Source organism: Thermobia domestica, chromosome 15 (assembly GCF_964235325.1).
Source record: "Thermobia domestica chromosome 15, izTheDome1.hap1.1, whole genome shotgun sequence".
NCBI classification, from domain to species: Eukaryota; Metazoa; Arthropoda; class Insecta; order Zygentoma; family Lepismatidae; genus Thermobia; species Thermobia domestica.
This window is the reverse complement of record NC_137468.1, coordinates 24,145,561-24,171,712: the sequence shown is the minus strand read 5'-3', so window position 1 is coordinate 24,171,712 and position 26,152 is coordinate 24,145,561. Positions and strand designations below refer to the sequence as shown.

At 36.6% G+C, this 26,152-nt stretch overlaps 1 protein-coding gene across 3 annotated transcripts in view; it reads left to right on the top strand.

Annotated features, from left to right (window-relative positions):
* Positions 1-22,447, top strand: part of LOC145672125 (eukaryotic translation initiation factor 3 subunit I-like) — a 44,011-nt gene extending 21,564 nt beyond the window's left edge. For all 3 annotated transcript variants that reach the window (XM_081741415.1, XM_081741417.1, XM_081741416.1), the window contains 4 exons: positions 6,518-6,737; positions 14,113-14,235; positions 15,839-16,004; positions 22,041-22,447. In XM_081741415.1, the coding sequence (XP_081597541.1) occupies positions 6,518-6,737; positions 14,113-14,235; positions 15,839-16,004; positions 22,041-22,224 (693 nt within the window). In that variant the 3' untranslated portion in view covers positions 22,225-22,447. The remainder of the gene's footprint in view (positions 1-6,517; positions 6,738-14,112; positions 14,236-15,838; positions 16,005-22,040) is intronic.
* Positions 22,448-26,152: the final 3,705 nt, after the last annotated feature.

Here is a 26,152-nt window from a genome sequence, read left to right as displayed (position 1 = left end):
GTGAAATCGGCCCTGGATCCAAATTGGGTCGCTATTGACCCAAAAGGTTACCCTTGACCTAAAACTACCTCAAAAAAATTTTTGACCCCCCCACCCCTCCCTTTACCGAATTATCGTATCATACATGCTCAAAATTGAATATTTTTAAATTTTGGTGGGGGTGATCGAAAAATGTTGAAAGTTTCACAGATTGTAGATACTATTTAGGTGTAAATGTGCAATTTTTTTTTTTTTTTTTTTCAAAATCATCGATCAGTATTTTCTTTAATTTTTTGCGTGTTGAAAATTTCAAAAAATTGCAGGAAATTTTTTTAGGGGGGACACGTCGCTGATTTTTTGGTTAAAAACTTATTATACCCTTAGGTACAACATATATTTTTTCGGGGCCTGAAAGTGATGGCAACATTGTCAAAAATAAATAAAACTGAAAACAAACGTGGTTTTTTCGGGCTCAACCGCATACAGTGGCGCTCTCTACCGCGAGCTGAGTGTAACTTTGTTGCGCAAGAGTCGTTGAAGTGGAAGCACTGTTACGGAGATATATTTGGTGTTTCTATTCTGAAACGGACCCAATCGAAGCAGCCGAAGAACGACAGAAGCAGAAGGGACGCAAAAGAAAGGAAAATTGTCAACTTTGGCAAAGGATTGTTTGAAGGGGCCCTCACCTTCAGGGCAATAAAATGGTGGAAAAACTGTGCAAAAAACACGTTTGTTTTCAGTTTTATTTATTTTTGACAATGTTGCCATCACTTTCAGGTCCCGAAAAAAATATATGTTGTACCTAAGGGTATAACAAATTTTTAACCAAAAAATCAGCGACGTGTCCCCCCCAAATTTTTTCATACATTTTTTTTGAAATTTTCAACACGCAAAAAAATAAAGAAAATACGCATCGATGGTTTTGAAAAAAAATGCACATTTACATCTAAATAGTATCTACAATCTGTGAAACTTTCAACATTTTTCGATCACCCCCACCAAAATTTAAAAATATTCAATTTTGAGCATGTATGATACGATAATTCCGTAAGGGGAGGGGGTGGGGGTAAAAAATTTTTTTGAAGTAGTTTTAGGTCAAGAGTAACCTTTTGGGTCAATAGCGACCCAATTTGAATCAAGGGCCGATTTCACTATCTTATTAGGAAAGACCCTTTGGAACTCCCCCCCCCCCCCCCCCCGTAACGCGTTATATACATATATAAACAAGCCGGTCTTCACATGGCAAATTCACGATTTCTATAATATTTCAAAGTATATTAGGTAAAAAATTACCAACTAAGCTTGGAGTTAACAGTTTCAGGAGTGTCATTATACATCTCAGTGACAGCAACATCTATGGATTCAACACGGTGGTTTCGATTATTTTGACATGTCACATACCCCGTCCACTTTCTCTCGTAAAACCCGTCCGGATCATTGTTCTGTGCATTAACCTATATTTTGGACGGTGAATATTCTAGTACCAATGCAAAATGCATCTTCAGTAACACCCTACTTTTTTGACCGGTGAGTACCAGGGTTGATATGGGTATGTAGATTGCCGATTGGCTCTGTAGGGCACGAATACGTTGATCTCAATGTCACAAAGTGAGGTGTGTTCGAACAGAAATCGAAAAATCGATCGACGTTCCCGGTAATGTTGTAATTACTTCTCACCATGCGCCACTGAAGAGACTTCCGGTGGGGATCTTTGGGTCTATCCTCATCTCCTAACTCTGTTGCGTTATTCTATGCCGCATACTACCCATGAAACCATAGAGAATGAGCAAAATCCTCACAAGAAGTGACGAGAACCGTCCCAAAATCACAGATTGTTTACTTGTGGGGGTGCGTATCTCCAGAGACCGACGAGCCCCTCAGGCATTGTGGGTATAGGGACAACGGGAAGACACGCTAGTTTTCGAATATGCTAACCCAAATGTCGCATTAGAAGTTGTTCCAGTGCCAGGGCTCTACATAGTCAGACACTGCTGATCGCTCTGTGCTATTTCGACCTATGTGTCAGCTGAGCTTGTTTTGTGTGTGTGTATGTGTGTCAGGGAAGAAACTGAACTGTGCCTCTTCCATAACACACTCCTAGCTACAGGCCTGCTGGATATCACAACTAAGCCCAAGAATAGGTTCCAACTGGTGCATGGATTGAAATAACCAAGAGTGATTAGCAGTGTTTGGCCATTTCGAGCTCTGGCATTAAGACGACTTTAAATGTGACACTGGGATTTGCATATTTGGAAACTAGCGTGTCTTCCCGTTGTCCTCATACCAACAATGCTCGAGGGACTCATCGGTCACCGCCCCTCACAAATAAAAAAATCTGTGCTTTTGGGCTGGTTCCCGTCACTTCTTGTGAAGATCCTGCTTGGATCTCTGTGGTTTCATGGGTAGTGTGCGGCCGTAGAATGACGCAACGGAGTCAAGGGATGAGGATAGGCCCAAAGATCTCCACCGGAAACCTCTCCAGTGACGCATGGTGATCCTAGAAGTGACTACAACACTGTCGGGACCGCCAATCGGCTTTTTGACTTCTCTTCGAACACACTTCATTTTGCGACATCGAAACCAACGTATTTGTGACCTACAAAGCCTATTGGTTCTCTACATATCCATATCAACCCTGGTACTCACTAGTCAAGAAAGTAGGAAGTCAACAATGCATCGGATGGAGAGCCCTTTACCAATGACAACACTGAAAATTACTTGCTGGGTTATTTATTACGTACCGGTGGTTGTCTTTACATGTAATATTCTAAGAAGGTTGCAAATTTCTGCTTGTTTCATGTTTCAACTATATTTTTTTAACATATGAACATATATTCTGTTTTATTTTATAATTAACACGTAAAAATATTATGTAGAGGAAACTTGATAGGTCATTCTCCAAGCCCAAGGGTTCTTCATTATTGTCTGCAAAATCACTGTTATCGCAGATATCTTCATCGCCACTTCACTTTCACATTTGTCTGCACGGTAAAGTCCGTATTTTACACTTACAATTTACAATATAACGCCCTTTCTTACAACCACAACGTACTAGATGCATTCTAGTGCACATAGCATCGAACTCATCATAGGAAAATACTTGTTTCCAGATTTCTACCATCCATACTGTAATGATTCTGGGAAGTTTGGTGTTGCTTATCAGCATGCGCCACTCCAACACTTGATATGTGCTCTTAAAATATTTAGTATCAAGGAGGATTTTTAAAGGTAAACTTTCACTTTGCACATCTTTCCTTGAGAACATCCATAAGCGCAATTCACCTATGTCATATATATATATTCCTGGCAAGTAAACTTGGCAAACTCATGTTCTAGTTTATATTCTTCTAGAGATCCAAGTAATGCCAAAGCCTGAAGAACTTCTTTGTCTGCTGTTTAGAAAGCTTTCCAACAAGATTGTTTGCCTTTATTCTTAAAGGACTCGATAATATCACTTCCCGAAAATGCATGAAGAGCTAAAAATGCCTGAACTTTTGTTGGCCTATACTGGGATAAACAAGATTACTATCAATAAATCGTTTATTTGCACCAAATTCGGTGACAAACAGTCTTTCGGAAAAATGTTGCGACCACCACAGTGAAAGGATGAAAACGCTTGTATCTGGTGAATACAGTATATGTGCAGGGTAGTATAATGACTTGAGATGCAATGAATGTAGAATAATTTTGGTATCAGCTTCCTCTTGAGTGTTTTGAAGTTCTCTTAACATTATTTCCATCTGATGACTTTGCCTCATTCATCCAACTAACTATCAGTTTTCGTTTAATCCTTCGTGCATGGAATATGTCTTTGTTTGCGAGAAATGATGTTAGAGCATCCTTAGTTTGTGAATGACAAGAGAGATCTTATTGGCAGTCTTTGGATATTGGTAGAGTCTCTAATTTTGTACTCAACAGCATTTCCTTCCCAAAAAACAAAAGAACAGAAATTTAATTTGAATAAAAAAACAACTGAGAAAATTTAAAACTATGACTATATCTCTGAAACGGTAAAATATATAAAAAATATAATAACCCTTTCTCTTCCTTTTTTCATTCCGAACAAAAAATGTTATTTACCAAATTTGTATAGAATTAACCATAAACGAGTTACAGACGAAAAAAGATCTTCGTATCTATTCTGGCGGCCATCTTGAAATTATGATCTCATACAACCTGTCTGCAATGTAATCAGGCAAAACACGTGGTAGCACATGATTATATGCTTCATTTCAAATACATCGCGATAAGTCTTAATATTTCTTCATTCAAAATTCCACGGGATTATATATGCCCCTGGACTATGATATGGTATGACATTCTTATTGTGCATAGAAGTCACTAATACCAAGTGCATATATACACATTCATTTGGCATACCAGGCATGCCTTTTCTCCGGTTTTATATTGTCGCTTCATCATACGAGCTAAAATCCTATGTATTTCCCTTCTCAGTTAGAAACCAGGTTTTTATTTTTGCAAGCATTGAAATAGCAAAAAAATTAGCTGCACTTCTTCGGTGTCAAACTTTACTTGAAACTGCCCGTATATATATTTTTATGGAAGACTTTATCCTTCCCTTTCAATGTATCGCAGACACGTCAACTGTGGTGTGAAATAAAACGAAGAGTATTTGAAAGGCAGTGAAGAGAAGCCTGACATTTTCGACGAATTGATGTTAAAATAAGTGGCGAAATTACATGTTTGATCCTTAGTAACTACTTTGTATTATACCAGATTTGAAGTATGATTGTATTCTATTTTATATGATTCCTTGGATTACTATGCATGAATGAAAGTAACATAACCTTGCTTGATGTTTACATGACTTTTTATATGATAATTGTAATATCTACAATTTTAATAACAATGACCTTGTCTCTACATCCTTAGAAAGCCTTAATAGGAGGGTCAGGCGTCATCGGAATCCATTTCCAATGCTATTATTTCTGGCGAGTGATCCTAGGTTTGATTTTCGGTGGGGGCACTCGGTCGAAAAAGTGTAAAAAGCTTTTTTTCAGGCAAGGCATCCTGAATGAAGTTTTCCTCATTTACACCAGGCAAATGCAGGGGTGGTACCTAACTTATAGGTCCCAGGCCGCTTTCCGCGTTTTTTGCAAGTGAAATAGTTTCTAATTGCTTCACAATACTGGATAAACGCTGAAAATTATATTCTTCCAACTGAGAATTTATTCCAGGACGACACGTGCTAATCATATGGCGACTGGATAATAATCAGAAAATAAAACAGAATACTAAAACAAATGTAGATCGAGTCATCCCACGAGCTTCAGTGATCTATACCAAATATAAATACCAAATATATTAATTTGAAACAAAGATATAATTCATATTTTATGAAGTAAATCTTTCAAAATGTCTTAAATGAAATTAACTATATTCCAGTGCAAATAAATAGTTTGATTGCTGAAGTATTAACTTCCGATGGTTTATACATTCAATCGCTGGCATTTTCCTAGCACTTCTTCCACGACGAGTTTTTCCCTCCTTTACTGTACATAGAAACTTCCACTAGTACGGAAGTTTGAATTCAGCACTTGCAATAGTATGTGTTACGTAGTCTTCGGAACTCTCAGCATTAAGCTTCTTAAACTTGATAAGAATTTTTACACTATTCCTCGTGTTGATTCCACAGAATGCTTATTTGAAGGGTAGCAACAAATGACTGAATAAACTGTTGTCGGAAATCAAATTTTACTGAAGAATACTTGTGTTACCATCAAAGATAAGAAGTACTACTAATAGTTTTACTAATGTATTCACATATTTACTGGTAGTACCGACACCTTTATCCTTAAACTCGTCATACGTATGAAAGATAACGTCCCTCGACGTCGCCGAGTTGGCGAGCACACTTTTCACAGAATGTATTTACTAAAATATAAAATTGCATATTTTACTTCAAATAGGCTATAAGTATAATCCATACATTAATTTGTCCTATAATTATCTCAAGCTAAGATAAGTTTTCTTTTTCTTTTTTCTCTCTTTATTTATTTATTTATTTATTTATTTATTCAGTGCAGTCAGAACTTTAGAAAGATCTTATGTTGAATGTTGTTGTGTACTTTAACGTGAAAATATCTAATTCGCCCAAGGAAAGTCCAAAATCTGATAAAAGTCACTTACAATGTGGTCACCTTAGTTGTACCAATAATATACTAACAAAAATCTCAAAAACCCAGATGGGTTTTTTCAGGTGGGTCCAACCCGAAAAAAAACCCAGTGTTTTTTTTTTCGGGCTGGGCCCACGTGAGCAAACCCTGGGTCATGCATGTTACGCATCGTTTTTTAACCACTCATTCTTCATTGTAGATACATACGTGTCTCCTTTAACCTAAAGATCTGAATTTTGGGAGATAAGAGTCAAAAATAAGTAAATGAAAGTATTTTACAACTAAACAATCGCTATCCTTAATAGCGTATGTTACACTTATGCTAATTTATTTACTTACGAAACATCATAATTCTTTTGTGAATACTCTATATAGTTTCAGTGCTGTAAGTAGTTACGTAGGTTTCAGGTGGCATCATAGTGACGTCATGTAGCCGAGGACAAGTGAAGATCTGGTGTATTCGAAATCGAAAACTACAAGGTTTAAAAAGTTTTACTCGTTTCATCAATGAGAGACATTTGCCTGTGAAAGTATCCAAAGTAAAATGTGTTGAAATTCATGGAGGGAAGATACTAATAGGGGATCAGAGAAGCAATTTAAAAGTAGTCAGCTGGAACTCAGGTACTAGAATTATTTCTTTTACATATATATTTTTATATCATAGAGTATTTGGAAGGTGCCAGAAAATATACATATTCTGTTTCTCTGTACAGAGTGATCACAAATTTTCAAATGGTTGTGGTAAGTCGGGCCCGAACAGAACACTGAACGTTATATTACAAATTGTTATAAGGAGAAGGTTCGATAAATTATTGTTAAGTTAATAATAAAACTGACCTTATTTTCGCTGTAGATTTATCCTGAGAAAATTTTCAAGGACTTGTCTGGTCCCTTTGGCAGTTAGATGAAAAAGTTAATTCTAAATAGTACCAGTATTTAAAAAAAAAATACAAGAGACTCTAAGGAACATGATTTAGGTTATCAGAGCATGTAGGGATGTGCAACTACAGTGTTGGTGTTAAGATTGTCCACCAAGTAATTTCTTCAATAGAAAGGAAGAACGTGTATCTTATTGCATTAGGACGAAAAACCTGAACTAAATGTAACTGAAAGGAAACTGGATAAGACTTCAATAATATCAATAATTTTACTCAAAATTTAAGTTATTTTGAAGCAGGGTTGGCTGGTTTAAACCAAGGTGGTTTAAACCAGCTGGTTTTTTCAAAACAAAACACCAACTGGTTTAAACCAAACAAAAAAAGAACGAAAAATGCTTTAAATCGTGTGAACTTCATGGTGACGTCTCCACATATGCCGAGAAGCGGTTTGGATTCCGCTTTAAGCTTATGTGACCCCTTTCAGCATAACCTTGTTGTTGCATAATAACACCAAGGCGAAACAAACTAATTTCTGTCCATATCTAATATAAATACATAGAGTAAATTATTTAAACCAAAAAACCTGGTTTAAACCAAAAAAAAAAAAAAAAAATTAAACCAAAAAAACTGTTCAATAAAAACCATGGTTTTTGCCAACCCTGCTGTGAAGTTATCATATCTTGCTATTCTGAAAGCAAATGCTCAAAGGTATTCTCTCTCAAGGAGCAACTTGACTTTGAGAAATACAAAGCATAACATATATTGCATTTAACTTATATTCTGTAATTGCTTGCTTGTCAGCAAATGTTCATCATTATTCACTTTTTTCAGTTATATTTTATAATTTCCTGTGTTTCAGTTTTTGATAAATTATATAAGTGTTTTCGAAACAGTGACTGTTTGTATGACGAAGTTATAACATCCGTGCATTAATAAGTTTTGTTTTGGCGTTAGAAATTTCTCCGTGCTTCGTTACTACTGAAGGGAACAGAAGGGTTCATGAAAATTTACCCAGGATAAATATAGATAATGAAATCAATTTAATTTTCAGAAACTGTGAATTTCCATAGCTTCTACAATCTTCGTCCATGTTCTTTTGTCAGCAACCTCTCAATCAATGGAACGAATAAATTGTGCAATTCCACCATTTCATTCATTTCTCATTATCACTGTCTCCTTTAGCCTAACCGTCATAAACGTGGGACGTAAAACCCAAATATTTCATTTCATTTCATTTTTTCAAACTTGGAATATACACAGATACAAACATTCCAACCTTGAGATAATTTTTCTCGTGACTCCATAGACGAATATATCTGAAAACAACAGTTGGATTCAGGATCCTGAAATTAGTATAAAAAGCACAATTAGAAATTAGTATAAAAAGCGCAATTACAAATTAGTATAAAAAGCACAATTAGAAATTAGTATAAAAAGCGCAATTACAAATTAGTATAAAAAGCACAATTAGAAATTAGTATAAAAAGCGCAATTACAAATTAGTATAAAAAGCACAATTACATGTAAAGAACGCAATTACAAATTAGTGTAAAAAGCTCCCAATTACAAATTAGTATAAAAAGTGCAATTAGAAATCGGTATAAAAAGTGCAATTACGAATTAGTGTAAAAAGCGTAATTAGAAATTAGTATAAAAAGCGCAATTGGAAATTAGTATAAAATGTTCAATTATAAATTAGTATAAAAAGTGAAATTAGAAATTAGTATAGAAAGCACAATTAAAAGTAATCCTTTCACTGCTATTAGTGATGATATCAATAAAGACTGCAGGGCCATTAATGCAGATTTCTCGCATGTAAGCAACGCATCAGAATCAAAATTTAACCAAAGAAATCAAACCCAAAATGATACCGCATTAATCATGAGCATTGATTTTTCAAACAGGCCTAACGAGACTACCTGTAAGCTTTGCAACAAATTGTGTGTTAGTTTAAAAGACCTAGCAATTCACAATAGTAGGTGCCATTATGATATCAATAAAATCAAATCATGCTCGCTTTCACGGAAGTCGCAATCATCCACTGATAATGTCGATCACCCAAGAAAAAATTTGATCTCCAAATGCAATAAGCATCTAGCAAGATTGAAGTCTTCTATTCCAATGTTGCGCAGGGTACCTCGAGGGGTTAGAGCTACAGTGGCAGACTCTCTGTGCGAGGTATTGCAACAGATTGTACGTACAAACGACTCAGAAGCTTGGATGGATCTCTTCTTTCTTCCTTACGTTACACTGTGCGTGCCATCAAAAGCTGACAAAGTGAATAATTTAACATCATGGGTTAAACAAAGAGTGCGATGTTAGTCTGATTCTCGTTGCGAAGCCCTTCCTAATCACAGTAAAAAATCCTTCAAAGCTCGACGACCAGTAAATTCCACTTTTAACATTAAGAATGTCGAGAACAAATTAGTAGATGGTGATGTCCGCAACGCAGTACGGCTTCTCATTTCAGAAGATACTATAGCTTCTCCGAATGGATCTGTATTAGAAGCATTAAAAGAGAAACATCCGGCTCACAGCCACCCTTTTGAACCTCCCGATCTCATTGAGCACAGTATTGTAGTGCCTAGAGTATCAGCTGACGAGTTTACGAAGGCACTTAAATCATTTCCTTCCGGGTCATCTGGAGGTATGGACAGTCTCCGTCCTTCAATATTAAAGGACCTCCTACTCTCCCAAGACTGCAAAACAAAAGACTACCTGATTAACGCCATCTGTGATTTTCTCCACCTGATTATTTCCGGTGATGTGCCCACGGAAATTAGACCTATTTTCTTTGGAGCATCACTAATAGCTTTGAGGAAGAAAAGTGGCGGCATTCGTCCTATCGCAATAGGCAATATGTGGATGAGATTATCAGCAAAAATAATTTGCCATAGAATTAGAGAACCTCTAACACATTTTCTATCCCCACACCAACTGGGAGTTTGCGTCTCACATGGAGCAGAAGCAGCAGTCCACGCTGCTCGTATGTACTACTCTTTTCCACACCAGCAGGAGAAAGTTTTTCTGAAAATAGACTTCAGAAACGCATTTAACGAGTTGAATCGTGACTCTATGCTCATACAGGTAAAAAACAGTTTTCCGTCAATTTATCGATACGTCCATCAATGTTACTCGCAACCGAGCAACTTATACTTAGGAGACGAAATAATCCTCTCTCAGCGTGGCGTACAGCAAGGCGACCCTCTTGGCCCTGGTTTGTTCGCACTAACTTTACAATCCATCGTTAATAATATAAACACAGAGCTGAACATATGGTATTTGGATGACGGGACTATAGCTGGAAACAAGGATACAGTACTAGAGACATTAGAAATGATCCGTAGACGGGCTAAGGAGATCGGATTGCAAATGAATTTCTCCAAATGTGAGGTCAGCTTTCTCGGAGTCTCCAATGAGCAGTCTAATAACCTCTTCAAGCTGTTTGACGAAGCCGCGCCTGGGATTCAAAGAATTTCGACAGATGACGCCAGCTTATTAGGAGCAGCATTATCTAATGAGGCAAGACGAACAATATTAAAAGACAAAATTTCTAAATTAGAATTCTTCTTTACACGTTTTTCCTTGATTTCAGCTCACTCTGCCTTTTACCTACTACGTGCCTCATTGTCCATGCCAAGGCTGCTATACTTTCTTCGCTGTGCTCCTTCTTGGCGGGATGCTGATCTACTGGAATGCTATGACAACTCCTTGAAAACCGGTCTAGAATCTATCCTGAATTGTTCACTCAATAATAACTCTTGGTTGCAGGCGTCCCTTCCTGTTAACCACGGAGGTCTCGGCATTCGTCGCGCCGTGGATCTGGCTATTTCATCCTTTCTGTCTTCATTCTATGGTGCTAAGCCATTGATCGAGACCATTCTCCAACAAGATCTTAGCCTAGTATCGGATTCGGATGTCAACGATAGCATTGCTAAGTGGTCATCTATAGTGGGATCAGATCCCCCTGACCTTGATAAGAGAGGACTACAATCCTCTTGGGACGATCCTCTTATAAATCATCACTTTTCAGCTCTACTTCAGTCATCCGATAACCCAGAAGATAAGGCCAGACTTCTAGCTACATCATCTCCAGAAGCAGTAGCTTGGCTCCATGCTATCCCGTCACCTTCTTTAGGATTACATCTTTCCAATGACAGTTTTCGAATTGCCAGTGCACTGCGTTTGGGAGCAGATGTTTGCGAGCAACACAGATGTCCTGCATGTAGAAGTGTCGTAGACAAGAAGGGCCTTCATGGACTCTCCTGTGCCAGTAGTGCGGGCAGACATTCACGTCACTCCAGCGTCAACGACATTATCATGAGGGCACTAATTTCAGCAGGCGTTCCTTCTATATGTGAACCGTTGGGATGCAGTCGTGCAGACGGCAAGAGGCCAGATGGTATGACCCTAATACCGTGGAAGAAAGGAAAAGCACTTCTATGGGATTTTACTTGTTCCGACTCCTTCGCCCCTTCAAATCTGCATTCTTCCTCAGCACAAGCTGGCAACGTGGCTGCTCGCCGGGAAACAGAAAAGCGCAGGAAGTATAGCAATTTACTCGACAAATATCATTTTGTCGCTATAGCTGTCGAATCGGGTGGTTCATGGGGTCCCGAAGGCCTTAACTTTATAAAAGAAGTTGGTCACCGTATTTATTTATCGTCAGGAGACGCTAGAGCAACCTCTTTTCTACTGCAACGCATCAGTATGGCAGTACAAATAGGGAACGTTGCATCAGTTTTGGGAACGCTACCCTCTGGTAAGGAACTGGAGGAGATCTTTTGTCTGTAATCTCGGCGAAGGTTTGAGGATGCTGTTGCGAGGCTTATCACAATAACGTGTATTAGTGGATAATTATATTTTGATATTCTGTAAAATGTAAATTGTGCACTGTTCAAGGAATGTAATCTTTTGTAGTTTTGCCAACGGACTTAATGCAAAGTGGATTCTGTGCGTAAAATTGTTAATGTCTGGTTCCTTATTTTTTGCTGTTTTGCTTACTGTTTTGCTGTTTTTCGCTGTTAAAATTTGCATGTGTTACTACTAAAAGACGCACAGAAGTAAAAACGGTTAATTAATGATTTTATATTCTTACAAACTCATTATTGTCGTTGTCAGATATCTATTTTGGCAATATGTTTATATTAGTCTCATTCATTAATTTATATATTTAAGTATCTATATTAATATTTTAGAACAATAACAACAATGAAATTTAAACATGATTTATAAGGGGCAAACGCAATTTGAATAAATATTATATAAATATTTTGTAAAAAAATTAAAAATAAGTAATAAAGTAATTAGAAATTAGTATAAAAAGTGAAATTAGAAATTAGTGTGAAAAGCGCAATTAAAAATTAGTATAAAAAGTATAATTAGAAATTAGTATAAAAAGTTTAATTAGAAATTAGTATAAAAAGTGAAATTAGAAATTAATATAAAAAGTGCAATTAGAAATTAATATAAAAAACGCAATTACAAATTAGTATAAAAAGCGCAATTTAAAATTTATCCAGGCGTGGGCACTTTTTACTAGCGGGATGATATCGTTGATTCTTTCCTTGATTGACCATAATTATAGGTATATGAACACTTATCACATGTGCTTTTCAGTATTACATTAAGACTTTCTTGTTTTTAATTCACCACAGTAATCGCAGAACTAGCAGTCAGCTATTTTCCCAACTTACAAATAGCAAAACGAACACCTAGTCAGTTAGGCTTGTGCCACAAAAAAGTCTACCATCACGCATGCTTACGTACATTACTTCTAGTATTTCATTAAATGTATTTGGTTGAAGCATTATGTAATTTCTGTGTTGTCTTTCATCATAGGTGTATTAGTTTTACCTGATTGCTTTATAGTAAAACTACACTTCTAGTGATGAACTATTTTGCGTTAATAACATCAGCATGCTTTAGTTATACTGGTTTTGTTTATAGTTGTTTAGAACTCACACGAGACAGATGACAATATTACATTATTACGCTGTTACATACCAATTTTTAAATGGGCACTAAAATTGCAAAGGAGTTTAAAGAGTTTGGTTTACCGAGAACTTTTTTATATATTTACTCTGACCATATGTCCATTCGAGATCTCAAGAACTATTTGAGGGAATACCTACGGCCGGATTTCCCAATAGACCCGGTAGGCCCGGGCCTATGGGCGCAAGCTCCCAGGGGGCGCACGGCCGAGCGAAAAAAAAAATTTAAAAAATATCTAGAAATAAAAATAATTAGCCATAACTTAACATATTTTTTTGAATTGATTAAAGAAATCTGGCTAATAAAGCATTCTGATTTTGAAGTTCATTGGAACAAATAATTGTTGGTAAAGTTCACCAATCTTTTGTTAATACATTAACGGTATTTTATTAAGCCCAGAACCAAGTAAATTCCTTTAAAAAAAAAAAAAAAAAAAAAAAACTTGCAGTGATAAAATTGCATTGTGGAGTGGTGTTTAAGAAATTAACATGTAGACCTGATATAATTTTTTAATAAAGGTTTTTAGGAAAGTAACTTTAACCAGACTAGGGGGCGGAAAAAACTATTGGGCCTAGGGGCGCCAAAATGCTAAATCCGGCCCTGGGAATACTAGCAGTTTTGGCCAGGAGGTAGAAAGTTAAAAGGTAGCAAACGAGTTCGTGAATGAAGGCGATCCATACAGTTGATAACAAGATATGGATAATCAAAAATCGGTTTCCCATGTTTTCCTTTGGGAGTAAGTATGGGTATCATCCTTGCTTGATATACTACCTGCAGTGCTTTTGAGATTAACGGGTTAGTATAATGATCAGGATGCAAAAATACGAATTAGGAATACGACGCTAAAATGAAACTAAATAACTTGACAAATCTTTGAATGGAGAATGGAAGGTGAAGGGAAATGCAAAAATTCCTACTTAAGTTTTGTGGCGTATACTATGACACTGCTACTTGCTATTTTGTCACCTGTGTCATCTTGTAATATATCGGTGAATTTTAGTTTCATGTGTTAAGGCTATGAATCTATGAATGTGTTGAAAGATACTGAAATATGTGTTCTTTCAATGTATAAATTGAAGTAATATGAATGAACAACTTTTTGATTTCTTATTCTCTGTCTGAAGGTGCTCTTCATAAGCTGCCAAACCACTTGACAGAAGTTGGAGTGACGGACGCTATATGTGTACTAAATGATCTCTTATTTACATCAAGCTATGATGTTCGTACAGGGTTAGGCTCAATTAATAGTAAGTATGTTTTATGCTCATTGATATTGAGAGAGTGAATGGATTGGTGGTCGAACTAAGGTATCTGGCTTACTGTGGTGGTGAATTAGCCATTACACTACCCAGTCCTTCCTTATACTAGTTAAACATTTGATTCTTGTATATGGTGCGTATGATTTAGATTACTTGAAACTTACTACAGCGGAGACCTGTTGCTTAAACACCCAGTTTCTACAGAATTATTAGCTCTGATAATTGAATTAGATAGTTACTTTTTTATGTATACAGGATGATTCAAAATGATGGACCCAAATTTCTCCATTATTTGTACGTAAATGTGACCTAAACTTTGTAAAATATTTGAATGTTCTACGCAATATGTAGAAAAGCAAGTCTTAAATTGTCAAATACCATCAATAGAACGCTCATCCGACGCACCAAAAGACATAAAATGAAATGAAAATCTCTAGTTGAGCTTCACGCGGTTCACTATGGAGGAATGGACCCACGTAGCGTAGTCGCTGACAATCTAGTCTTTGGTGCGAGCTGTCCCGGATTTGATTCCCGGTGGGGACACTTGGTCAGAAAGATATAACAGCTTTTCAAGCCAGCCATCCAAAGTTAGTTTTTTCCTGTTTTTTTTTTTTTTCATTCATAGCAGGTAAATGCTGGCATGGTACCTAATATAATGGTCTCAGGCTACTTGCTCCCTTCTCCATTTATTTCTTCCTCTCCAATGCCCCAGGTAGTGTCATCCCTTATATGTGTTACGGACTAACATGGCCATAGATGCCGAAAGCGCAGAAACCTAATTCCTAATCCTGATTATGGACGAGTTGGTAGAATGAAGATATGGGAGAACCTCGAATAGAATCCATGGACTCAGTTAACCACAAACTCATGTGACTTTAGATCCAACCAGCGAGCGATTCTTCGCACCATATGGAGCATTCTTGTTACTTCCCTGTGCGAGACAGCACCAAATATTACAGTGCAATATTAGAAGAGAACAGAGTTGTTTCCGTAAGAGGGAGCACAGGAATAGATTAAGAGCTTCAGTTTAACATGGGTCATTAACTCTTTTAATTATAAGAATCTCGGGACTACGATTTTTTGGAAAAATTGTACAATAGTTAAATGTAAACAAAACATATGTTAATACAGTTGTATCGATTGGAAGCTTCAAGGGCATATGAACGTTGTAATTTATTTTATTAGTAGATTTCATTAGAGAGTTTTTCTTAAAGATTTTACTTAGATAGAAAATGGTGTCACTGCTGAAAATTATCTGCATGCCCTCAGAGAGATAGAAAATGGTGTCACTGTTGAAAATTATCTGCATGCCCTCAGAGAGTGGAGTTTATCTGTTTTGATTACTGCTTTGTGCCGTGCAGCTTTCACATCTACAACGTGTATTATCATCTGTTCAATATTAAAAATGTGTTTACGATATTTTGATGCATATACTTTAACTTTTCCAGAATTAGACATTTGTGTTCGGTATTTGCAGTTCTAGAATAACGGATAAATACTATGGGAAAATGTATAAGAATCAGTGGGAATTTTATGAGTTTTGTTGGATTTATTTAAAATAAATTGACTGTATATTTCTACGTATTTTCAGTTCGTCATTTCCTTTCTGAGAAGTATTTGTGTACAGCTTCTGATGAAGACACTGGCCGAATTATGTGCATGGGTATAACAAATGCTCAAAACTCAATAAAAATTGTTACTGGCGGAGAGGACCTAAAAATATGGATGGTTTTGCGATGTCCATTTAATAGGAAAGAGTAAGTATCGATACTGGGAATTTATTATATTGTAAATTTTTGCTTAGGTAGAGCAAAGGTACAGCAAATTATATTTTGAATTTTTTCTGTTATTAGGTTTTATTACATTTTTAAATAAATAATGTTACAAAAAATATGTTATATATATAACATAATTTTCGTATATGTATGTTAAATATTTGGGTAAAATATGGTATTTTAAGGCTTGAGCAGCTTAGAGAAGAATTTTACAGAGTTGTGAGTAAACTAAGTGGAGTGGATTTAGGATTTTTAATGCTTTGAGCAAGCAGAGAGAGGGGTTAGAAAGCCACAAAGCTCTAAGCAAGCTGGGTGACTGAGCTTAGAAGCCTCACAGAGTTTCGAGCAAAATAATTGGGCAGGATAGAAGTCCTAGAGCTACAAGCTGAAAGGTTTGGGTTAGGTTTCTCTCAAGGCTTCAGGCAAGCTGAGAGAGTGGATTTGACCAGCTAAAAACTGATACCAGCTGTGATTGATTGTCTTGGTTTGATAGCGGTCCTTTTTCGTCACATGCTTAGTGGTATTGCTGCTGTTCCTACTGTTTGCCACCGTAGTAGTGGACAAACATAGTGTTGTTTATAAATGTAAACATGTTTTGGTTGTTTGTAAACAGAACTATGTGCGAGATATTACTATGTATATTATACTGTATATATTATTATCATGCTTGGTTGGAAGGTTTCTTTTAAAAACGTGGGCTTTCTAGAAACCTGGACCGACAGTCGTAACGCCGGATCCAAATCCATGTATTTTCACTGAGAATCGAACCGGTTGTGTCGCATCGAAGAAATCTTTAACTACTGAAAAATCATCTTCATTTTTTGTCACTGAACTAGCAGCAATATTATATCATTTTCATAATTTTTGATACCGTTTTAGAAAGCTTTTTATCATGCCTTCTTGTTTAAAATTGTATTCAGTGATGTATTTGTGTAACTGATGCTATATTATTGTACTAGGTCAATAATAAGTTGAATAGTTTCTCCAAATTTTACGAGTCAAAAGTTGGTATGCGACTGACTTTCTCAGCCTAAAACATTATCTGGATTTAACGATGCGAGGGTTGCACTGAAATCTTCGGGAAAATGATAGGAGGCAAGAACATCAAGATACAGCAATTTTCAATTTTTTATTGCTTTTCAAAGTTTTATTGTTTCATGCGATAGAACCACGTCTTGAAAGTTACGTCACTCTGAAGTACAAAAGCGCTTCCCATGCAACATTTTCTTGATTGTTGGGAACAAAAAGGTATCATTGAAGGCTAAATCAGGGGAATAAGCCGGATGTGTCATGACCAGCGTTTTCCTGGTCCAGAAAATCACTTGTGACAGTTGCTGTGTGCTGGCATTGTCGTGATGCACAATGATTTGACGGTTGCAGTTAGACTGTCTGCTCACAATCAGTACTTCTGGTAGACATATAGTTGTGTACCATTCTACATTGATTGTTCTACGATTCTCCAGTGAGACACTTTCAATATGACCAGACTTACCAAAATATGATGCAATCATTTGTTTGAAGACACTGCGTGCATGAACAACTTTGGTTGGTTTAGGTTGATCACGGAACACTCACACAGTAGATTGTCGCTTTGTTTCCAGTTTGTATGCATAGATCCACGTTTCATCATCTGTTACAATGTTAGACACCAAATTAGATGATCCAGACTTGAACCGTTACGTCATAGCTTTACACCACTTCACACGGGCGTCTTTTTGTGCTTGAGTTAAATTGTGTAGGATCCAACGAGCGCAAAGATTTTTCACATCTAAATGATCATGCAATATCGTTTGTATTTGGCTCACGCCATTGCCTAAGGTCCCCTGAATTTCGCGATAAGTCACATGTCGCAGAGTGTTAATTAATGCACGAACAATTTCAATGTTTTTGGGCACAATAGCTGTCGATGCACGACCTGCACAATCGTCATCACTCAGGCTGACTCGACCACATCTGAATTCGTAAAACCACCTGTAAATTGTCGTCTGGGATGAGCCTTATCAGGAAAAGTAGCAACCATCCGACGAACACACGCTTGTTGTGAATTAAGCCTTGGCAAAAATGGAAATAAATCATGGCACAGAAGGGCTCTTTTGTCAAATCCATTTTTGATCACGACTTCTCACTTAAAACTGGTGCTCTGCAACGACAAAGATTCCGAGTTGCATATGGTTTTGCATTTAGAGTGAACAAAGATGACAGTTTATAACTACAACAAAATTTAATAGATTACATTATCAGTACGTGATTCCCGAAACTTCCAGTGCAACCTTCGTATCAAATATATAGTGTTCTAACAGTGGACCTGAAAATGAATGAAATGAAATTTCTAGTTTTAAGTCCCGCAGTTATGCCATATAGACTAAAGGCGATGGATATGTAAGAATGTTAGAGAAAACAGGAGAGAAAAAAATATAGACATGTTGTTCACTACGAACTCACATAGCTTGTAATCGAACCAGGGATTCCTCCCATCAGACATGGGTGCTCTACCACTGAGTCCTCTCACTAGCAGATAAACCTTTTGTCTTATTTTGAAGATATCGCTAGTGTCTGGAAATAAAGGGAGATATACCCAGATACCCTAGACTAACAATACGCTATTGCATTTTATATTTGAACTAGCCTTTGACTACCTGGGGGCTCGGCCCCCAGAGCCCGGCGTTTGCTCGGCCTACGTCCTCGTATATCTTGTGTATCAGTCTTTCCATCAAGAGTGAATTTCGTGCATTTCCTCTTAATATTTCCTGAATTTGGACAGCTGGTGGCTTTGCCCGGAGCCCCCGCGTTTCAAATCCACAATTCTACCGAATTTCAAGTTTCCTTTCCTATTTCAACTACCTATAAGATAAGATTTTGTATTCCAAGAAAACACCCAGAGATTTTTCATTTCCCCTGTAGACCCCTTAAAAACTAAAAATATTCAGTTTTGGCAATTTTCCTGAGAGTTACTCCTGGAAGGATACAATCATACCAAATTTCATCATTGTAGCCTTACAGGAAGTGCCTGAACATTTTTGGGGTGTAAAATATGTCCCATATAAATAAATGGAAAGATTTTTCAGTTCCCCGTAAAAACACTCTAAAGTTGGAAATTTTTACTTTTGGTGATTGACTTAGGTAACGCTAACGAAAACGTACAAGCATATCTTAATTTCAAGTTTCTATTCCAATTCTAAGCACCTGAAATATGAGATTACAGACCCCCCTAAAAAAAGGGTTCATTTAAATAAAGGGAATTTCTTCGTTCCCCCTTTAGACTCCCTAAAAACTAAAAAAAAAAAAAAAATCACTTTTGGCATTTTCCCCTGTGGGTTAGTCCCAAAAAGCTACAATCATGTGAAATTTCAACTTTCCACGTCAACCGGAAGTACCCGTTACTTTATGTCAGTAACTGAGTTCGTGTAGTTCTGTATATAGTTAGAATTGTGCCTGGTGTTAAAAATTACGTTTCCAGTTCTGGTATTTTCAAACAGTAGAGCTGGTAATTGGTTTAATAAAGTAGAAAAAAGAAAGAAAAGAAATAAAGATACGAACGAACCACTGCATTAAACTTTCTCGCTCCATTTTCTTAATCATGTTATGCTGCAATTATTACTGAAATATTTATTCAACAAATACAAATAAAATTGTTCTCCGAAAACTTCGTTCAAAGTAAACAGCCCAAAAAGGAAACAATCCTTTTGGACTTTTTCATTTGAAATTACACCATCATTAATGAAATATTTTTATGCGATATCTTCAAAAATGGATGAATTGTATATGAAGAGTAGTAGTAGTAGTAGTAAAAAAAAAAAAAAAAAAATCCTTGTAGATATCTGCTTACAGAAGCTATAGGGCACATATTCATAAGAAAAGTGGCTCAGTGCTTCTGCGTTTATTCCTGTAACTGCATATGTCCTCTTTCTCTGGGAACGTCATCAGCACCATTCTTACTATTGTATCACCGGATCCTTACTTCCACATCTCCAATTGTAAGTTTTGTTATCTTTAAAGAACAATTAGTGCAATGTATTCAATGACTTAATTTCGATTTCTGATTGCCCTTAGTAAGTGTCCGTGTATTTCTCGTCAGTGCACTGTTTTTACAAAATAATAATAATTTCTTGGGAATTCCACAAGATGTCTACAATTTATGCTCTATGTGGTTGTCCGTCAATTTATTTTTGGGTGTTGTAAGCATTAATTCCACTGGCAGATTTAACATTTCGCAAATTTATTGAATTTTAGGACTAATCATTTGAACACTTACTTTGGCTCATGTAGTTTGTTGATGAGTTTTCTTCTGGAAACAAGTTCTACATTTTTGTTGCCATCAGATATGAATTTGTAAAATAATTTTCAATTGACAGTTCAACTCCCAAGTTAGAGCGTGTCCTTTGAAGTAATGTAAATATCTTCTGTAATCAAAAACTGGATCACCACCGTCTACCTTTAGTACACGCTGTTTTACTCCACCTGACGTACTACACAGGTCATTTAACTTCCCTGGGGAAATTAATGATGAAATTAATGACGAACCCTAGTGTCAACACTCCTGAATAAAAAACTAGCTTAAAGGTCGCCTTCACACTAGATCTTGAGAGCCGTTTATTTGAACCTGTAGTGTGAAGACATTGAATACTTCTGAAGTGCTCAAAAGATCGTGATACTAAAATGGCAGCCATGTTAGTCAGAAGAAACTGCAGCTTAATGTTAGCCATAAATTATAGAACAATGTGGATTCATCCTATAAATCCATCAAGACTGGAAGAATGTTAATTTTACAGTATAACGAATGTTTTATTTGGCTTGAGTTCGGTTTTATTTTGTAGTATAAATCATATATAAATATATGACTGCTACTTATGTACTACGAAAAGTATACATTTACACACTATTTGCAATCATTTAAATACACTATATTTCAGAATACTTATTTGTTTCACAGCGATTCAGTACACTTCTGCTTAACAACATGGCGTCCTCTTGCATTATATAAGCATAGATAAACAAGTCTGGCAACGGAACTGTTATCATAGTAATCGTACTATTGTCCGTAACAACTATAGATGTAGTGTGTGGAAATCGCTTACTCTCATTAGTAGTGGAAATAACTAGTTTTCTCGCCCCTAAATTATACTAAAGAGAGAAGGAAGCAAAATCAATAAACATTGACATCCGTCGACTGAAAATATAACTAACACCTACAAAATAAGATTATTCATGACATTTTTTTCTTCTTTCTCTATTGTGTAGCAAATGCATACGTTAAAGCACTTTTGCTCAACATATTAAATGAAATAACGTAAATACAGGTTATCGTTGTAACAGACTGTTTCCTAAACTGAGAAAAGACGAAAGAAAATTTTTCAATTACTTCAGGGTGTCTATATCTTCGTTTAACGAACTGTATAATAGTATAAAGTATGCATTTCATCAGAGTAACACCAAAATGAGAAAATTTTCAATGTCAAACATATGTACTCTTTTCTTCATTGCAACTGAGTTCACGCTCACTTGTGAAGATTTCTCATAAGATTGCGTGTTACTTTCTTTCTCCCCCCCCCCTCCCCAGCAGCCCACTCGAGCCAGCTACTGGCGAGGTAATCTTTACAGCAGCTCAGAGCCACGGTTCACTTGCACCGAAGCGTGTGTGCGAAGACTTACATTTAAGACAGTATAAAGCTATCAGCTGCAGCTCACAGGGTCTAGTGTGAAGGCAAGCTAAATGTCTACGATATAAGGGTCTGTGGCAATTTCTTGATTCTGCTCAATTTCTGTGGTACGGGAAAAGTTTCTTTAATAGTGTCACTTCCCTAATAGTATAGAAACGAAGCGTACCAGCCTCTTGCGAAGCTCACCTAGTGATAGAACCGGATTCTAGTTGTCAGTGTCAAAAAGTGATAATATGGACAAAGCTGGATTCTGCTATCATCCTGCTCATGAGTTGTCAATGCAAAATAAATTTCTTCCGTAGGAAACCAATTCATCTTGCAAATTTATTAGCTGTTCAATGTAATGCCTTATTTCTTTCAGATTCCAGAAGAAAGGATCCAACATTGTTCATGCTGAGTATAATACATGTTACACAGAGGATGCATGTGATACAGCAAGCGGCAGTGATAGTGATACAGATTCTGATGATGACAACTACGCGTATTACAAGCATGACAATGGTCAAAATGACACAAATGACAAAACATGGTGTTCTCTGTGCTGATATATATATATTTTTAATTATAAAACAATATACGGGTTACTAATATTAGTTAAAGGTGTTGTTTTTGTGAATTAGGTATAACCTATTCCTTTATGTATTTTTGTATAAAATGCATTTGTGTACATATATTGTTATGTTACTTGTGGTAACATGTACTTATAAAGTATGACATTAGATGTAAATTTTCTTCTTAAATGATTAAAGATTTCATAATTAAAATTTACGGATCATTTCTTTTTATTATTTTCTAATTTATTCTATTTTTAATATTTGATGCAAAATCCAGTAAGATACAAACTCACCAGTCCCATACTACTCCAGATGCTACAAAAGTCAAAAAGTATTAAAATTTCTCTGCATAATTTTCTAAACACAAAATACTATTGAATGTAATCAATATTTTTTTATATATATTCTTCATTCTTGCTATTTCAAGATATAATTTGCATAAAAATATATATGAGTCAGCGGTAGCCCCAGGGCGCTCACCTCTGCTGCTTGGGATCCTTCGTTCAATTCCAACCCGCGCCAAGTGGGCTTTGTGGTGGACAAACACAATGTGCATGTTTTGTTCGAGTACTCCTAGTTACTGTATTTCACAATTTCGGTAATTATGATCATCGTAGCATAAGTGTGGAATGTTACAAAAATAAGTATATTCTTTGACTATGACAAAGGTATCTATGGCCTATTTTGCAAAGTAGTATTTTCCAAATGCACTGGTGTACACGCATTTTAGAACACTGTAAAAATTTGCGGGTCTGGTAGTGTTCCCTTACATGAGGCGCATGAGACATCCCGAATACATTATATTCAAACAGGTAGCTGCTCGTACTGATATGAGGTGTGTCTAGAATATGATTATTTCACGATCGCTATAGATATTGGCGTAGGAGGACGATTGCTGTTGCTTTTACCTGGCTAGCAGAGGGATCATGTCTCATATGTGCTAAATAGTAGTAGTTCCGGAGACCTAATAGGCCAGTATATAGAATGGAGCAGGTTGGGTTGTTTTCGGAGTACGAAGACGCGCAAGTGGTGAATGCCACCCTCCATCACCTTGCAACCGCAGTCAGTTTCTTCCTACCTACCGAAGACAATCTTGACGTTCAGCAGGAAGTCGTGAGACATGAGAATGTACACCTGGCTTTGACACTCAATTGTTAAATGTTCGTTGGTTCACATGCTGATTCTGACTACCGCGGTCCGTCATATCAGTTAGTGGAGCTTGAATGATCCTTTTGCCCGAACGTTACCTCGTGCGTCCGTCTACTGGAAACCCCTCTTTTCCGCATTATATACACCACCAATGGACCACTGACATGTCACAACCAATATGTGTGGCAATTCTGCCTATCACTAGGGTCCATCTCTGCAATAACATTGTTATATATTCTTCGTTGTGTAACAGAACCAGCTTCAAATAAATAAATCAAAATGTTCAACATCTCTGTGAATTCCACTCTATGTTCAGAAGTGTAGATCTGTCGATTGTAGTAGAATGTGTGTAGGTAAGTTGTAAATGTGTAGAAATATAGTGTAAAAGTTTATCTTCCAAGTTCCTTCTTTTCTATAAAATTATTCTTACAAACTATAGACATTTGGTTCGCTCTTTCGGAGTTCAGCACCGAAGCTATATGAAACCTGGACCTACAGCTTAACGTAGAATCCGAACGACATGATCTCTCCCCAGTAACCGAAACCTACGTTTCCCGGGCTGAAGGCGCGTAGGAGATCAGTCTAGTGTGCAGATCAGGACATACACGCAACGTAGGTTCAGATCCTTTTGTTGGTAAGGTAATGATTACAGTATTCTAGAATGAATGACAAGTAATTTCGTTACTGTCACTCTCCACCTTAGTGCAAAGTTACACGACTTAACATTTTCAGTTCCAAACAATACGTCTTGCTAGATAAAGAAAGCACCGTTGTGTGTTTCACTTCCTTTTCATGAAAATATGTCCATTTGCTCTTTCAAGACCTTTCGGAAATTAGATAAAAACTGCAATTCTCTCTTACATTATAATACGAGGGGAGGGGTGGTGGTTAGAAACTAAGTTTCCAAGTTTCGTCTATGAATGAGGAGTGTGCGGTAAGTTTAATACATGCAGTTGGCAACTGTGCAGAGTTTGTCACCCACCACATGGCGACTAGTTTGGAAAACTGGTCTCGCGAAGAAGTCCGCTCAGTTATTCGATTTCTGTGGGCGAAACATATAACCGCGATTGTAATTCACCGGCAGCTGATAAAGGTTTACGGAGAGACCGTAATGTCTCGTGAGCATGTCGCAGAATGGTGTTGAAAGTTTGTGGCTGGTAGAGCAAACAGGCCAGAAGACGACCACGCTGTTGAAGCAGTTTCGCTGGGACATCATTGACCACCCTCCCTTAGCCTGAACCTTGTTCCAAGCGACTTTCATCTGTTCCCACATTTGAAGGAGCACCTAGGAAGGCATCACTTCGTTTTAGACAGGAAAGTGAAACACCGTGAGAACGTGGCCGATAACGTAAGGACAAGATTTTTATCAGGAGGAAATCTTCAAACTCATGCCACAAGTGGCTCAATTGATATGGCAGGGTGTCTATCGGTCACGAGTCACGAAAAAGTCACGAAATCATAAAACGGTCATGAAAGTCACGAAATTTAGCTTTTGGGTCACGATTTTTTTTAACTGTACAAATGTAAGTACAGATTGGAAAATTTTGTTGTATAAAATGTCAAAATTCACCACCAAAAATGTCTGTGGTCGGCTTTAGACGATACCAAATCGCAAGCAAATTACGTTTCTATCGCATGGATGAAAATTCGGCCTAATTCGCACCCAAATTCACTCTTGAAAATGTTAGGAAATTTTGTAATTTGGTAAAGAAAAGATCACGAAATTTCATTTTGGAATTTTATTAGACACCCTATATGGAGACTATGTCAAAAAATAACCTATTGTATGTACTATATGTTGGCTGTATAGGTTGTATGAAATAAATATACACGTTTCACTGCAGGTTTTGTAACCTTACTATCTGATCATTCCTCATAGCTATAAGAATCATTGTACGCTCCATATTATATCTTTGGAACCCACTGAAAACATGATGGCAGAAATACCTAATGACTGACCCATTCATTGTCATGGGAATACGTACCACAAAGAACCAGAATTATTAATGAAGAATATTACATTAACCATTGATCTAACGCTATGCGACAAGCGTTTATGAAACACCCATTTGGAACCATATTCTGTACAATCTTTGCGGATCCAAACGCAAAATATGGTTTAAGTACTTTTGGTAGTCAGTATTAAAAAATGGATGATGATTGCGACACGTAAAAATTGCGTTACTGACGTTATATCGCAATATCAGCATGACATTGAATATTAGGCTGGACCGAAAAAAACTTTTTATTTTTTTTTAAGTCGCTATAGCGCATAAAAGTTGCCTTTGGCACTAATTAGAAAAATTAAGAAAAAAAATTGAAATCGGTTAACATCTTCCGTTCGCGCATCGCAGTTAACGTTTACCAGAAATGACGAAAATCTTGTGATTTTTAATTTCTTTTTTCTTATAAATAAATAATAGTTAATCGATTCCATGATTTATTTTCTGTAATATAAATTGTATTAAACTGTAAAAAATAATTATTGTATTTTTTAAATTCACAACATAACTGAAAATTATTTTCCAAAAAATAACATTTTTCATTTGTATAACATAGTTTGGATTATTGCAGTTAAATGACTGGTTTAAAAAACAAAATGAACATTGTAAAACCGTTCATGCAACTTTTTTTTTTATTTTTTTAAATTGTACGCAAAATTTAAACAATTTCATCTGCAGCTCTTCGCCCATTCGTAAAGAGAAATGACCCAGAACTCACCACGAGGAGGTGGCTGCAGTTCGAGTTCCACCCACACCCTTCCCAACCA